At 42.0% G+C, this 16,763-nt stretch overlaps 1 protein-coding gene across 1 annotated transcript in view; it reads right to left on the reverse strand.

The window, feature by feature from the left end:
• The window catches only part of gsap (gamma-secretase activating protein), a 61,288-nt gene extending 59,931 nt beyond the window's left edge, over positions 1-1,357 (reverse strand). The window contains exon 1 of the mRNA XM_034163967.1: positions 983-1,357. Coding sequence (XP_034019858.1) covers positions 983-1,073 — 91 coding nt within the window. The 5' untranslated portion in view covers positions 1,074-1,357. The remainder of the gene's footprint in view (positions 1-982) is intronic.
• Positions 1,358-16,763: the final 15,406 nt, after the last annotated feature.

Below are 16,763 nucleotides of genomic sequence, written 5' to 3' on the forward strand. Positions count from 1 at the left end.
AGATGTTGAGATTCTCTTTGGGAGTGACAAGAATGGACAAGATTAGGAATGAACATAGAGAGGCAAGATTGAGATGGTTTGGACATGTGCAGAGGAGGGACCCAGGGTATATTGGGAGAAGGATGCTGAGGATGGAGCCACCAGGCAGGAGAAGAGGGAGACCAAAGAGGTGGCATGGATGTGCTGAGAGAGGACATGCAGGTGGTTGGTGTGACAGAGGAAGATACAGAGGACAGGGTGAGATGGAAACGATTGATCTGCTGTGGCGACTCCTAACGGGAACAGCCGAAAGACAGAAGAAGTTGATTGTGATAATAAAGTATTTTGTTGTCACATACAATGTTTGGTGAAATTCTATCCTAGGTCTTTTGGATCCTTTGGCTCTATGAAGCTTAAAATAGAAAAAGTATCAGTATCAATATCGGCGATACTGGGCCTGTATTTACTTGGTATCAGATCAATACCAAAATTCCCGGTATCGCCCACCTCTAGAACAAACTCACTCACTCCCCCACTCATCTACATTTCTGCTCTCAACACCTCCCCTAGTGGTTAAGATTGATTAAAGCAGAAGAAAAATGATTTACACAGCCTACCAAAGTTTTTAAAAAAGCTAACAACTAGAAAGGGCACATAGAAGTACTTCTCTCATTTATAAGTTTATAGTTTGGAAAAAAAAAAAGCCTGTACGACACACGTCAGTTTTATAACATAACATTTTATGTTAGACATCTGCCAAAAGCTTGAAAATATTAATAACTTAGATTTACGGTACTTCTTGTCAACAGGTGCGACGTATGAGTTTCCCGTTTTTTTTTGTTTTTTTTTTAATTTATTGTAAACTGACATTCCGACTCACGTGAATCGTGAGTTGAATTTATGGTCTCTTATCTTTTTTTAATTATCGTGTGTAAACCTTTGAGGCTATCTAACGATAACTTTGTAAAACGTAGGAATGTCGGTGCACACCTGAACGCCTCACCTGTCGCTGCTCTGCACGCGGACGCCTCCTTCGTGAGAATGTCGGACACCACGTCTTTATTCAGGTCAAACTTTAACTGTAGCTTCAGCATGACTACACTTTAAAGTAGACAAAGTACTCCTTACGATAAACTCATCTTAAGAAGAAAAAAAAAATACAGATTCGTTTCCGTTCGAAACGTCGCTGTCCACATCACGTGACCGACGAACGCCACAGGTTAACTTTGAGACCCGTTTAAAAGTGCTCCTGTCGTGACGCGGAGAAACACGTTGCTAGCCACGCCCTCTCTTCCTCCGCGGTCATACTCGCTGCTGTTGTGCGAAAAAAGGCGTCAGTCCAGCGGCTTGGAATGTCTCACCGCCCCGTTGAATCACTGCGCGGTCCGAGTGTTTCATAGTGACGTGTCGTCACTTTTTTCTCTACATAAACTCGCTGTAGCACAACTTTAACGTGCTGTAAGTGCACAGAAACGCAGTTTGGCTGTAAGCCGACAGTTAGTCATGAAAATGGAAGTTCTTGGTGTAAAGCTGGTGGGGAAGTTGACGCATTTAAAAAAAAAAAAATCACTTAAACAATCTCAGAAATTACGATTTTAAGGATGATATCATAATATGCAGTCCTATAGGCGTCACTAGCCCGCGGTGCTCTCGGCAAATGTTGATAAGCTTCCCTTCGACAAGCAGTGCTTTTCTGCAGAATGATTTTACAAATTACAGTTATTTGAGCTTTTGACCTCAAAATCAATAGGCTTCTTTGGGTCACTATCTGTAACACACATACCAAGTTTGGTGACAATGGACAAGTTTAAAAAGAAGTTATTGCTTTCAAAAGCCTTTTACAATGAATAGTGAATAGTTAAAACAAACACAAAAAGGTTGCTTCCTGCCATGAAAATGATTCCAGATCATTATAAAGTTAACAATCAGTTAATACAGTTTCAGTTAATAGTTCCTCCAGAAGTTAAGATAGATGAACTAAATTGAGCATGTATAGTTGTTCCTGGACATTAAATTAACCTAACATTTATTAGTTGGCCTATGGCCACTTCTGAATCGTGTTGCATCTGGGCGTAATTAATGAAAGAAGGTCTTTTTTTTTTTTTTTACACATATTAGACATTCCACAGGTTATTCATCTGTAACAAATTTGGAGAACAGTTGACATTCTACAGCTAGCCAGGCCCCTGTAGTCGGTGCGGACCAAGGTAGCTTAGCCGCCGTTAGTTACCCCCTGGCAGATCCCGAGCAGCCGGGAAAGCAGGCTGACTGGGTGACTGTGAGGAGGAAGCGTAGTCCTAAACAGAAGCCCCGTGTACACCGCCAACCCGTTCACATCTCTAACCGTTTTTCCCCACTCGACGACACACCCGCCGAGGATCAAACTCTGGTTATTGGCGACTCTGTTTTGCGAAATGTGAAGTTAGCGACACCAGCAACCATAGTCAATTGTCTTCCGGGGGCCAGAGCAGGCGACATTGAAGGAAATTTGAAACTGCTGGCTAAGGCTAAGCGTAAATTTGGTAAGATTGTAATTCACGTCGGCAGTAATGACACCCGGTTACGCCAATCGGAGGTCACTAAAATTAACATTAAATCGGTGTGTAACTTTGCAAAAACAATGTCGGACTCTGTAGTTTTCTCTGGGCCCCTCCCCAATCAGACCGGGAGTGACATGTTTAGCCGCATGTTCTCCTTGAATTGCTGGCTGTCTGAGTGGTGTCCAAAAAATGAGGTGGGCTTCATAGATAATTGGCAAAGCTTCTGGGGAAAACCTGGTCTTGTTAGGAGAGACGGCATCCATCCCACTTTGGATGGAGCAGCTCTCATTTCTAGAAATCTGGCCAATTTTCTTAAATCCTCCAAACCGTGACTATCCAGGGTTGGGACCAGGAAGCAGAGTTGTAGTCTTACACACCTCTCTGCAGCTTCTCTCCCCCTGCCATCCCCTCATTACCCCATCCCCGTAGAGACGGTGCCTGCTCCCAGACTACCAATAACCAGCAAAAATCTATTTAAGCATAAAAATTCAAAAAGAAAAAATAATATAGCACCTTCAACTGCACCACAGACTAAAACAGTTAAATGTGGTCTATTAAACATTAGGTCTCTCTCTTCTAAGTCCCTGTTGGTAAATGATATAATTGATCAACATATTGATTTATTCTGCCTTACAGAAACCTGGTTACAGCAGGATGAATATGTTAGTTTAAATGAGTCAACACCCCCGAGTCACACTAACTGTCAGAATGCTCGTAGCACGGGCCGGGGCGGAGGATTAGCGGCAATCTTCCATTCCAGCTTATTAATTAATCAAAAACCCAGACAGAGCTTTAATTCATTTGAAAGCTTGACTCTTAGTCTTGTCCATCCAAATTGGAAGTCCCAAAAACCAGTTTTATGTTATTATCTATCGTCCACCTGGTAGTTACTGCGAGTTTCTCTGTGAATTTTCAGACCTTTTGTCTGACTTAGTGCTTAGCTCAGATAAGATAATTATAGTGGGCGATTTTAACATCCACACAGATGCTGAGAATGACAGCCTCAACACTGCATTTAATCTATTATTAGACTCTATTGGCTTTGCTCAAAAGTAAATGAGTCCACCCACCACTTTAATCCTATCTTAGATCTTGTTCTGACTTATGGTATGGAAATAGAAGACTTAACAGTATTCCCTGAAAACTCCCTTCTGTCTGATCATTTCTTAATAACATTTACATTTACTCTGATGGACTACCCAGCAGTGGGGAATAAGTTTCATTACACTAGAAGTCTTTCAGAAAGTGCTGTAACTAGGTTTAAGGATATGATTCCTTCTTTATGTTCTCTAATGCCATATACCAACACAGTGCAGAGTAGCTACCTAAACTCTGTAAGTGAGATAGAGTATCTCGTCAATAGTTTTACATCCTCATTGAAGACAACTTTGGATGCTGTAGCTCCTCTAAAAAAGAGAGCTTTAAATCAGAAGTGCCTGACTCCGTGGTATAACTCACAAACTCGTAGCTTAAAGCAGATAACCCGTAAGTTGGAGAGGAAATGGCGTCTCACTAATTTAGAAGATCTTCACTTAGCCTGGAAAAAGAGTCTGTTGCTCTATAAAAAAAAGCCCTCCGTAAAGCTAGGACATCTTTCTACTCATCACTAATTGAAGAAAATAAGAACAACCCCAGGTTTCTTTTCAGCACTGTAGCCAGGCTGACAAAGAGTCAGAGCTCTATTGAGCTGAGTATTCCATTAACTTTAACTAGTAATTACTTCATGACTTTCTTTGCTAACAAAATTTTAACTATTAGAGAAAAAATTACTCATAACCATCCCAAAGACGTATCGTTATCTTTGGCTGCTTTCAGTGATGCCTGTATTTGGTTAGACTCTTTCTCTCCGATTGTTCTGTCTGAGTTATTTTCATTAGTTACTTCATCCAAACCATCAACATGTTTATTAGACCCCATTCCTACCAGGCTGCTCAAGGAAGCCCTACCATTATTTAATGCTTCGATCTTAAATATGATCAATCTATCTTTGTTAGTTGGCTATGTACCACAGGCTTTTAAGGTGGCAGTAATTAAACCATTACTTAAAAAGCCATCACTTGACCCAGCTATCTTAGCTAATTATAGGCCAATCTCCAACCTTCCTTTTCTCTCAAAAATTCTTGAAAGGGTAGTTGTAAAACAGCTAACTGATCATCTGCAGAGGAATGGTCTATTTGAAGAGTTTCAGTCAGGTTTTAGAATTCATCATAGTACAGAAACAGCATTAGTGAAGGTTACAAATGATCTTATGGCCTCGGACAGTGGACTCATCTCTGTGCTTGTTCTGTTAGACCTCAGTGCTGCTTTTGATACTGTTGACCATAAAATTTTATTACAGAGATTAGAGCATGCCATAGGTATTAAAGGCACTGCGCTGCGGTGGTTTGAATCATATTTGTCTAATAGATTACAATTTGTTCATGTAAATGGGGAATCTTCTTCACAGACTAAAGTTAATTATGGAGTTCCACAAGGTTCTGTGCTAGGACCAATTTTATTCACTTTATACATGCTTCCCTTAGGCAGTATTATTAGACGGTATTGCTTAAATTTTCATTGTTATGCAGATGATACCCAGCTTTATCTATCCATGAAGCCAGAGGACACACACCAATTAGCTAAACTGCAGGATTGTCTTACAGACATAAAGACATGGATGACCTCTAATTTCCTGCTTTTAAACTCAGATAAAACTGAAGTTATTGTACTTGGCCCCACAAATCTTAGAAACATGGTGTCTAACCAGATCCTTACTGTGGATGGCATTACCCTGACCTCTAGTAATACTGTGAGAAATCTTGGAGTCATTTTTGATCAGGATATGTCATTCAAAGCGCATATTAAACAAATATGTAGGACTGCTTTTTTGCATTTACGCAATCTCTCTAAAATCAGAAAGGTCTTGTCTCAGAGTGATGCTGAAAAACTAATTCATGCATTTATTTCCTCTAGGCTGGACTATTGTAATTCATTATTATCAGGTTGTCCTAAAAGTTCCCTAAAAAGCCTTCAGTTAATTCAAAATGCTGCAGCTAGAGTACTGACGGGGACTAGAAGGAGAGAGCATATCTCACCCATATTGGCCTCTCTTCATTGGCTTCCTGTTAATTCTAGAATAGAATTTAAAATTCTTCTTCTTACTTATAAGGTTTTGAATAATCAGGTCCCATCTTATCTTAGGGACCTCGTAGTACCATATCACCCCAATAGAGCACTTCGCTCTCAGACTGCAGGCTTACTTGTAGTTCCTAGGGTTTGTAAGAGTAGAATGGGAGGCAGAGCCTTCAGCTTTCAGGCTCCTCTCCTGTGGAACCAGCTCCCAATTCAGATCAGGGAGACAGACACCCTCTCTGCTTTTAAGATTAGGCTTAAAACTTTCCTTTTTGCTAAAGCTTATAGTTATGCTGCTATAGATTTAGACTGCTGGGGGGTTCCCATGTTGCACTGAGTGTTTCTTTCTCTTTTTGCTCTGTATGCATCACTCTGCATTTAATCATTAGTGATTGATCTCTGCTCCCCTCCACAGCATGTCTTTTTCCTGGTTCTCTCCCTCAGCCCCAACCAGTCCCAGCAGAAGACTGCCCCTCCCTGAGCCTGGTTCTGCTGGAGGTTTCTTCCTGTTAAAAGGGAGTTTTTCCTTCCCACTGTAGCCAAGTGCTTGCTCACAGGGGGTCGTTTTGACTGTTGGGGTTTTACATAATTATTGTATGGCCTTGCCTTAAAATATAAAGCGCCTTGGGGCAACTGTTTGTTGTGATTTGGCGCTATATAAAAAAAATGATTGATTGATTGATTGAATTGCACTTACGCATTTACCCGATCAGCAATACGTTGCCAACAAGCCTGTCTCGGTGTTCGATTTCCCCCTTAACGTTAATTTAAACTCCTCGTAGCTCCGCATAATAATCGTGCATTCTTCTCCGATAAAGTAAGGTGACCACGCCATCATTGAAAAATGGTGACGTGCGCTGCAACCTGCCCCTTTTATGTGAACGCGCACCAACCCCAATTAGGTTAACACAGGTTCAACAAATCAACATCTTATTCAGCGTCGTAGTACCAATTAACACCACTTGAGAACACCAGGTTTTGTCAACCCCGGTTTAAGAGGTTGACCCTGGGTTACATCTGAGTAAGTTAACCCCGCTCCGTAGTACAGGCCCCAGGTGTTGTCCAGATATAGGTTTGTTTTGGATTTTTAAGGCCTTTTTGGGAAGTCGTGGATTGGAAGTGTCATAAATGTAAAAATGAGCCTATGTAAACAAAACAATATACCTTCGTCTCAGTCTTTCTGCTTTTTTATCTTCTGCTCATCTCCTGAGTTTTCCATTTCTGATGTTTCTTCACAAAATAACAACAACAACAAAACAACTTATTTCCAACACCACAAGTTCAGCAGGAGGCGGACAAAATAACATTTAGCTGAAGGTGACAAAATTGTTTTGAAAATTTGTGATTGAATATAATTATAAAAAAGAATACATGTTCAGGAGAAAATAGACTAACTTCATATTTTTATTATTTATTATTTACATATATGAGCACTCTTTCATTTCACAATGTCTCAAAACGACACAATGCAGGCGTTTAATTCAAGTATAATAGCAGCATGTGTCTTGCACCATTTGCAAGTTTTAATCTATTTTTTTAAATGACTAAACATCTTATATTTAATTTTTATGTAATTTTCTAAGTCAGGCTGTTTTGCCATCGAAACTGAATGAATTACTGATATGAATAGTAACAATATAAATAATAAACAACACTGCCCCCGTCTGCTTAAAGGAGAGAACTGCAAATAAGAACAGGTGACGTCACTTCTGAGAGGAGAAGAAGCCGGACAAGCGGACACTGATCTTTAAATATCGCAAGTTTCCTTGTTTTAGCATTTCTGATTTTCCTGTAATCCATAATATCTATTATAAACATAATATGAATGTTTATAATAAAAATGATTCACCTGTCAGTTCTGAAACGTTTAGTCGATTAATCAATTAATTACAGAAAAATATTCACCAGCTGGCCCATTGTAGAACTAATCAAAAGATTATTCCACAATAGAAAAAGATTGTTGACTGCGTGCGTCTCGTTTTGTAACTGAGTGATTCTTCGTAAAATTAAATATTTATTCAGTTCTGTTTGGGTTCGTAGTCGAGTAGAGCCGAATATAGCCGAGGGACGCCGAGTGTTAGTGACGTCATTCTCCACTTCTCCCTCCCCTTTTTTTACAGTGCCCCTTTGACGCTCCGTGAGCAGGCACGAGTCCTCGAAAGGACGGCGCGAGATCGACAGGACAAGGCTTCCTGAAGCATCGAACCTTTTTCGATCACTGTGTTGAAAATCGGTTCATGTTCATTACTCGAAAGTAAAGTGCTCGTGGGCGACCTCTGCTGGCGATGTGGAATTACACATGCCCAGGCTTTGGTGGCCCTGAAGTGCAAAACACAACAGAAAATCGCATAGCACAACAGCAAATCGCACAACACAACAGCAAATTGCACAACACAACAGCAAAAGAGAAACGACAACAACATTAACCGAAATGGAAAAGGTAGGTACCTTAGGACAACACGAATTGTGACTGATTGGACGGTGGCCCATCCTGTCCTGTGAACTGGAAGGTTTACATGTTTTCAAAATATGAGCGCCGCTAGTGAAAACGTACGTGCTCTTATTCCTTCCCACTGTCGCCAAGTGCTTGCTCATAGGGGGTCGTTTTGACCGTTGGGGTTTTTCTGTAATTATTGTATGGCTTTTGCCTTACAATATAAAGCGCCTTGGGGCAACTGTTTGTTGTGATTTAGCGCTATATAAATAAAATTGATTTTATTTGATTTAATTAAAGAATATTTTGATGCAGGGCAAGAATATGACGTTATATTAGACATGCTGTCGACAATTCATAACATAAACATTAGTCTTCGTACACCGAAGACACGTTTAAAAGAAGCAGGGCTGAACAGAAGACTAAATTACAACTGAATCCACGCAGGAGGTTTACAAGACGTACCTATGGTTCAAACTACATATGGCATGTAGGTGGGTATGATAAACTGAAACTATTTATGGTTTCAGTTTATTTTAAATTTAGTTGTTTCAATAACCTCATGACTACATCACGTTTAACGCGAATCCTGCTTTTTTGTTGGAGAGCTTACCACATAGTCCGATAACCGAAGAGTTGCCCCGATTCTGCTCAATCAGAATTGCAGGCCTCACCTCCGGGAGTGGGGAATAATTTAGTCTTCTGTTCAGCCCTGCTTCTTTTAAACGTGTCTTTGGCGTACAAAGACTAATGTTTATGTTATGAATTGTCGACAGCATATCCAATATAACGTCATATTCTTGTCCTGCATCAAAATATTCTTTAATAAGAGCACGTACGTTTTCACAAGCGGCGCTCATATTTTGAAAACATGTAAACCTTCCAGTTCACAGGACAGGACGGACCACTGTCCAATCAGCCACAATTCGTGTCGCCCTAAGGTACCTACCTTTGCCGTTTTGGTTAATGTTGTCGTTTCTCTTTTGCTGTTGTGTTGTGTGATTTGCTGTTGTGCTGTGTGATTTGCTGTTGTGCTGTGTGATTTGCTGTTGTGCTGTGCCATTTGCTGCTGTGTTGTGCGATTTGCTGTTGTGCTGTGTGATTTGCTGTTGTGCTGTGCCATTTGCTGCTGTGTTGTGCGATTTGCTGTTGTGCTGTGTGATTTGCTGCTGTGTGATTTGCTGTTGTGTTGTGCGATTTGCTGTTGTGCTGTGCCATTTGCTGCTGTGTTGTGCGATTTGCTGTTGTGCTGTGCGATTTGCTGTTGTGCTGTGCGATTTGCTGTTGTGCTGTGCGATTTGCTGTTGTGCTGTGCCATTTGCTGCTGTGTTGTGCGATTTGCTGTTGTGCTGTGTGATTTGCTGTTGTGCTGTGCGATTTGCTGTTGTGCTGTGCCATTTGCTGCTGTGTTGTGCGATTTGCTGTTGTGCTGTGTGATTTGCTGTTGTGCTGTGGGATTTGCTGTTGTGCTGTGTGATTTGCTGTTGTGTTGTGTGATTTGCTGTTGTGCTGTGTGATTTGCTGTTGTGTTGTGCCATTTGCTGCTGTGTTGTGCGATTTGCTGTTGTGCTGTGTGATTTGCTGTTGTGCTGTGCGATTTGCTGTTGTGCTGTGCGATTTGCTGTTGTGTTGTGTGATTTGCTGTTGTGCTGTGCGATTTGCTGTTGTGCTGTGCGATTTGCTGTTGTGCTGTGCCATTTGCTGCTGTGTTGTGCGATTTGCTGTTGTGCTGTGTGATTTGCTGTTGTGCTGTGCGATTTGCTGTTGTGTTGTGTGATTTGCTGTTGTGCTGTGTGATTTGCTGTTGTGCTGTGCGATTTGCTGTTGTGCTGTGGGATTTGCTGTTGTGCTGTGCCATTTGCTGCTGTGCTGTGTGATTTGCTGTTGTGCTGTGTGATTTGCTGTTGTGTTGTGTGATTTGCTGTTGTGTTGTGTGATTTGCTGTTGTGTTGTGTGATTTGTTGTTGTGCTGTGTGATTTGCTGTTGTGCTGTGCGATTGCTGTTGTGCTGTGGGATTTGCTGTTGTGCTGTGGGATTTGCTGTTGTGCTGTGCGATTTGCTGTTGTGCTGTGCGATTTGCTGTTGTGCTGTGCGATTTGCTGTTGTGCTGTGTGATTTGCTGCTGTGTGATTTGCTGTTGTGTTGTGCGATTTGCTGTTGTGCTGTATGATTTGTTGTTGTGCTGTGTGATTTGCTGTTGTGCTGTGCGATTTGCTGTTGTGCTGTGCGATTTGCTGTTGTGCTGTGCCATTTGCTGCTGTGTTGTGCGATTTGCTGTTGTGTGATTTGCTGTTGTGTTGTGCGATTTGCTGTTGTGCTGTATGATTTGCTGTTGTGTTGTGCAATTTGCTGTTGTGCTGTATGATTTGCTGTTGTGCTGTACGATTTGCTGTTGTGTTTTTTGATTTGCTGTTGTGTTGTGCAATTTGCTGTTGTGTTGTGCGATTTGCTGTTGTGTGATTTGCTGTTGTGCTGTGTGATTTGCTGTTGTGCTGTGCGATTTGCTGTTGTGTTGTGCGATTTGCTGTTGTGCTGTGCGATTTGCTGTTGTGTTGTGTGATTTGCTGTTGTGTTGTGCAATTTGCTGTTGTGCTGTACGATTTGCTGTTGTGCTGTGTGATTTGCTGTTGTGCTGTGTGATTTGCTGTTGTGTGATTTGCTGTTGTGCTGTATGATTTGCTGTTGTTATGTGATTTGCTGTTGTGCTGTACGATTTGCTGTTGTGTTGTGCGATTTGCTATTGTGTTGTGCGATTTGCTATTGTGCTGTGCGATTTGCTGTTGTGTTGTGTGATTTGCTGTTGTGCGATTTGCTGTTGTGCTGTGTGATTTGCTGTTGTGCTGTGTGATTTGCTGTTGTGCGATTTGCTGTTGTGTGATTTGCTGTTGTGCGATTTGGTGTTGTGTTGTGTGATTTGCTGTTGTGCTGTGTGATTTGCTGTTGTGTTGTGCGATTTGCTGTTGTGCTGTGTGATTTGCTGTTGTGTGATTTGCTGTTGTGTTGTGTGATTTGCTGTTGTGTGATTTGCTGTTGTGCTGTGCCATTTGCTGCTGTGCTGTACGATTTGCTGTTGTGCTGTGTGATTTGCTGTTGTGCTGTACGATTTGCTGTTGTGTTTTTTGATTTGCTGTTGTGTTGTGCAATTTGCTGTTGTGTTGTGCGATTTGCTGTTGTGTTGTGCGATTTGCTGTTGTGTGATTTGCTGTTGTGCTGTACGATTTGCTGTTGTGTTTTTTGATTTGCTGTTGTGTTGTGCAATTTGCTGTTGTGTTGTGCGATTTGCTGTTGTGTGATTTGCTGTTGTGCTGTGTGATTTGCTGTTGTGCTGTGCGATTTGCTGTTGTGTTGTGCGATTTGCTGTTGTGCTGTGCGATTTGCTGTTGTGTTGTGTGATTTGCTGTTGTGTTGTGCAATTTGCTGTTGTGCTGTACGATTTGCTGTTGTGCTGTGTGATTTGCTGTTGTGTGATTTGCTGTTGTGCTGTATGATTTGCTGTTGTTATGTGATTTGCTGTTGTGCTGTACGATTTGCTGTTGTGTTGTGCGATTTGCTATTGTGTTGTGCGATTTGCTATTGTGCTGTGCGATTTGCTGTTGTGTGTGTGATTTGCTGTTGTGCGATTTGCTGTTGTGCTGTGTGATTTGCTGTTGTGCTGTGTGATTTGCTGTTGTGCGATTTGCTGTTGTGTGATTTGCTGTTGTGCGATTTGGTGTTGTGTTGTGTGATTTGCTGTTGTGCTGTGTGATTTGCTGTTGTGTTGTGCGATTTGCTGTTGTGCTGTGTGATTTGCTGTTGTGTGATTTGCTGTTGTGTTGTGTGATTTGCTGTTGTGTGATTTGCTGTTGTGCTGTGCCATTTGCTGCTGTGCTGTACGATTTGCTGTTGTGCTGTGTGATTTGCTGTTGTGCTGTACGATTTGCTGTTGTGTTTTTTGATTTGCTGTTGTGTTGTGCAATTTGCTGTTGTGTTGTGCGATTTGCTGTTGTGTTGTGCGATTTGCTGTTGTGTGATTTGCTGTTGTGCTGTGCGATTTGCTGTTGTGTTGTGTGATTTGCTGTTGTGCTGTGCGATTTGCTGTTGTGTTGTGTGATTTGCTGTTGTGTGATTTGCTGTTGTGCTGTGAGATTTGCTGTTGTGTTGTGTGATTTGCTGTTGTGCTGTGCGATTTGCTGTTGTGTTGTGTGATTTGCTGTTGTGCTGTGCGATTTGCTGTTGTGTTGTGTGATTTGCTGTTGTGCTGTGCGATTTGCTGTTGTGTTGTGTGATTTGCTGTTGTGTGATTTGCTGTTGTGCTGTGTGATTTGCTGTTGTGCTGTACGATTTGCTGTTGTGTTGTGCAATTTGCTGTTGTGCTGTACGATTTGCTGTTGTGCTGTGTGATTTGCTGTTGTGTGATTTGCTGTTGTGCTGTATGATTTGCTGTTGTGTTATGTGATTTGCTGTTGTGCTGTACGATTTGCTGTTGTGTTGTGCGATTTGCTATTGTGTTGTGCGATTTGCTATTGTGCTGTGCGATTTGCTGTTGTGTTGTGTGATTTGCTGTTGTGCGATTTGCTGTTGTGCTGTGTGATTTGCTGTTGTGCTGTGTGATTTGCTGTTGTGCGATTTGCTGTTGTGTGATTTGCTGTTGTGCGATTTGCTGTTGTGTGATTTGCTGTTGTGCGATTTGCTGTTGTGTTGTGCGATTTGCTGTTGTGCTGTGCGATTTGCTGTTGTGTGATTTGCTGTTGTGCTGTGCGATTTGGTGTTGTGTTGTGTGATTTGCTGTTGTGCTGTGTGATTTGCTGTTGTGTTGTGCGATTTGCTGTTGTGCTGTGTGATTTGCTGTTGTGTGATTTGCTGTTGTGTTGTGTGATTTGCTGTTGTGTGATTTGCTGTTGTGCTGTGCCATTTTCTGCTGTGCTGTACGATTTGCTGTTGTGCTGTGTGATTTGCTGTTGTGCTGTACGATTTGCTGTTGTGTTTTTTGATTTGCTGTTGTGTTGTGCAATTTGCTGTTGTGTTGTGCGATTTGCTGTTGTGTTGTGCGATTTGCTGTTGTGTGATTTGCTGTTGTGCTGTGCGATTTGCTGTTGTGTTGTGTGATTTGCTGTTGTGCTGTGCGATTTGCTGTTGTGTTGTGTGATTTGCTGTTGTGTGATTTGCTGTTGTGCTGTAGGATTTGCTGTTGTGTTGTGTGATTTGCTGTTGTGCTGTGCGATTTGCTGTTGTGTTGTGTGATTTGCTGTTGTGCTGTGCGATTTGCTGTTGTGTTGTGTGATTTGCTGTTGTGTTGTGCGATTTGCTGTTGTGTTGTGTGATTTGCTGTTGTGTGATTTGCTGTTGTGCTGTGTGATTTGCTGTTGTGCTGTACGATTTGCTGTTGTGTTGTGCAATTTGCTGTTGTGCTGTACGATTTGCTGTTGTGCTGTGTGATTTGCTGTTGTGTGATTTGCTGTTGTGCTGTATGATTTGCTGTTGTGTTATGTGATTTGCTGTTGTGCTGTACGATTTGCTGTTGTGTTGTGCGATTTGCTATTGTGTTGTGCGATTTGCTATTGTGCTGTGCGATTTGCTGTTGTGTTGTGTGATTTGCTGTTGTGCGATTTGCTGTTGTGCTGTGTGATTTGCTGTTGTGCTGTGTGATTTGCTGTTGTGCGATTTGCTGTTGTGTGATTTGCTGTTGTGCGATTTGCTGTTGTGTGATTTGCTGTTGTGCGATTTGCTGTTGTGTTGTGCGATTTGCTGTTGTGCTGTGCGATTTGCTGTTGTGTGATTTGCTGTTGTGCTGTGTGATTTGCTGTTGTGCTGTACGATTTGCTGTTGTGTTGTGCAATTTGCTGTTGTGCTGTACGATTTGCTGTTGTGCTGTGTGATTTGCTGTTGTGTTATGTGATTTGCTGTTGTGCTGTACGATTTGCTGTTGTGTTGTGCGATTTGCTATTGTGTTGTGCGATTTGCTGTTGTGCTGTGCGATTTGCTGTTGTGTTGTGTGATTTGCTGTTGTGCGATTTGCTGTTGTGCTGTGTGATTTGCTGTTGTGCTGTGTGATTTGCTGTTGTGCGATTTGCTGTTGTGTGATTTGCTGTTGTGTGATTTGCTGTTGTGTGATTTGCTGTTGTGCGATTTGCTGTTGTGTTGTGCGATTTGCTGTTGTGCTGTGCGATTTGCTGTTGTGTTGTGCGATTTGCTGTTGTGTTGTGCGATTTGCTGTTGTGTGATTTGCTGTTGTGTAATTTGCTGTTGTGTTGTGTGATTTGCTGTTGTGTGATTTGCTGTTGTGTTGTGTGATTTGCTGTTGTGTGATTTGCTGTTGTGTTGTGTGATTTGCTGTTGTGTGATTTGCTGTTGTGTTGTGTGATTTGCTGTTGTGCTGTGCCATTTGCTGCTGTGTTGTGCGATTTGCTGTTGTGCTGTGTGATTTGCTGTTGTGCGATTTGCTGTTGTGTTGTGCGATTTGCTGTTGTGCTGTATGATTTGCTGTTGTGTTGTGCAATTTGCTGTTGTGCTGTACGATTTGCTGTTGTGCTGTGTGATTTGCTGTTGTGTGATTTGCTGTTGTGCTGTACGATTTGCTGTTGTGTTTTTTGATTTGCTGTTGTGTTGTGCGATTTGCTGTTGTGTTGTGCGATTTGCTGTTGTGTGATTTGCTGTTGTGTTGTGCGATTTGCTGTTGTGCTGTGCGATTTGCTGTTGTGTTGTGCGATTTGCTGTTGTGCTGTGCGATTTGCTGTTGTGCTGTGCGATTTGCTGTTGTGTTGTGTGATTTGCTGTTGTGCTGTGCAATTTGCTGTTGTGTTGTGTGATTTGCTGTTGTGCTGTACGATTTGCTGTTGTGTTGTGCAATTTGCTGTTGTGCTGTACGATTTGCTGTTGTGCTGTGTGATTTGCTGTTGTGTGATTTGCTGTTGTGCTGTACGATTTGCTGTTGTGTTGTGTGATTTGCTGTTGTGCTGTACTATTTGCTGTTGTGTTTTTGATTTGCTGTTGTGTTGTGCGATTTGCTATTGTGTTGTGCGATTTGCTATTGTGCTGTGCGATTTGCTGTTGTGTTGTGCGATTTGCTGTTGTGTGATTTGCTGTTGTGCGATTTGCTGTTGTGTGATTTGCTGTTGTGCGATTTGCTGTTGTGTTGTGCGATTTGCTGTTGTGCTGTGCGATTTGCTGTTGTGTGATTTGCTGTTGTGCTGTGCGATTTGGTGTTGTGTTGTGTGATTTGCTGTTGTGCTGTGTGATTTGCTGTTGTGTTGTGCGATTTGCTGTTGTGCTGTGTGATTTGCTGTTGTGTGATTTGCTGTTGTGTTGTGTGATTTGCTGTTGTGTGATTTGCTGTTGTGCTGTGCCATTTTCTGCTGTGCTGTACGATTTGCTGTTGTGCTGTGTGATTTGCTGTTGTGCTGTACGATTTGCTGTTGTGTTTTTTGATTTGCTGTTGTGTTGTGCAATTTGCTGTTGTGTTGTGCGATTTGCTGTTGTGTTGTGCGATTTGCTGTTGTGTGATTTGCTGTTGTGCTGTGCGATTTGCTGTTGTGTTGTGTGATTTGCTGTTGTGCTGTGCGATTTGCTGTTGTGTTGTGTGATTTGCTGTTGTGTGATTTGCTGTTGTGCTGTAGGATTTGCTGTTGTGTTGTGTGATTTGCTGTTGTGCTGTGCGATTTGCTGTTGTGTTGTGTGATTTGCTGTTGTGCTGTGCGATTTGCTGTTGTGTTGTGTGATTTGCTGTTGTGTTGTGCGATTTGCTGTTGTGTTGTGTGATTTGCTGTTGTGTGATTTGCTGTTGTGCTGTGTGATTTGCTGTTGTGCTGTACGATTTGCTGTTGTGTTGTGCGATTTGCTGTTGTGCTGTACGATTTGCTGTTGTGCTGTGTGATTTGCTGTTGTGCTGTGTGATTTGCTGTTGTGCTGTATGATTTGCTGTTGTGTTATGTGATTTGCTGTTTGTGCTGTACGATTTGCTGTTGTGTGTGCGATTTGCTATTGTGTTGTGCGATTTGCTATTGTGCTGTGCGATTTGGCTGTTGTGTTGTGTGATTTGCTGTTGTGCGATTGCTGTTGTGCTGTGTGATTTGCTGTTGGCTGTGTGATTTGCTGTTGTGCGATTTGCTGTTGTGTGATTTGCTGTTGTGCGATTTGCTGTGTGTGATTTGCTGTTGTGCGATTTGCTGTTGTGTTGTGCGATTTGCTGTTGTGCTGTGCGATTTGCTGTTGTGTGATTTGCTGTTGTGCTGTGTGATTTGCTGTTGTGCTGTACGATTTGCTGTTGTGTTGTGCAATTTGCTGTTGTGCTGTACGATTTGCTGTTGTGCTGTGTGATTTGCTGTTGTGTTGTGTGATTTGCTGTTGTGCTGTACGATTTGCTGTTGTGTTGTGCGATTTGCTATTGTGTTGTGCGATTTGCTGTTGTGCTGTGCGATTTGCTGTTGTGTTGTGTGATTTGCTGTTGTGCGATTTGCTGTTGTGCTGTGTGATTTGCTGTTGTGCTGTGTGATTTGCTGTTGTGCGATTTGCTGTTGTGTGATTTGCTGTTGTGTGATTTGCTGTTGTGTGATTTGCTGTTGTGCGATTTGCTGTTGTGTTGTGCGATTTGCTGTTGTGCTGTGCGATTTGCTGTTGTGTTGTGCGATTTGCTGTTGTGTTGTGCGATTTGCTGTTGTGTGATTTGCTGTTGTGTAATTTGCTGTTGTGTTGTGTGATTTGCTGTTGTGTGATTTGCTGTTGT

The sequence above is a fragment of the Thalassophryne amazonica genome, chromosome 22 (assembly GCF_902500255.1).
Source record: "Thalassophryne amazonica chromosome 22, fThaAma1.1, whole genome shotgun sequence".
Lineage (NCBI taxonomy): Eukaryota > Metazoa > Chordata > Actinopteri > Batrachoidiformes > Batrachoididae > Thalassophryne > Thalassophryne amazonica.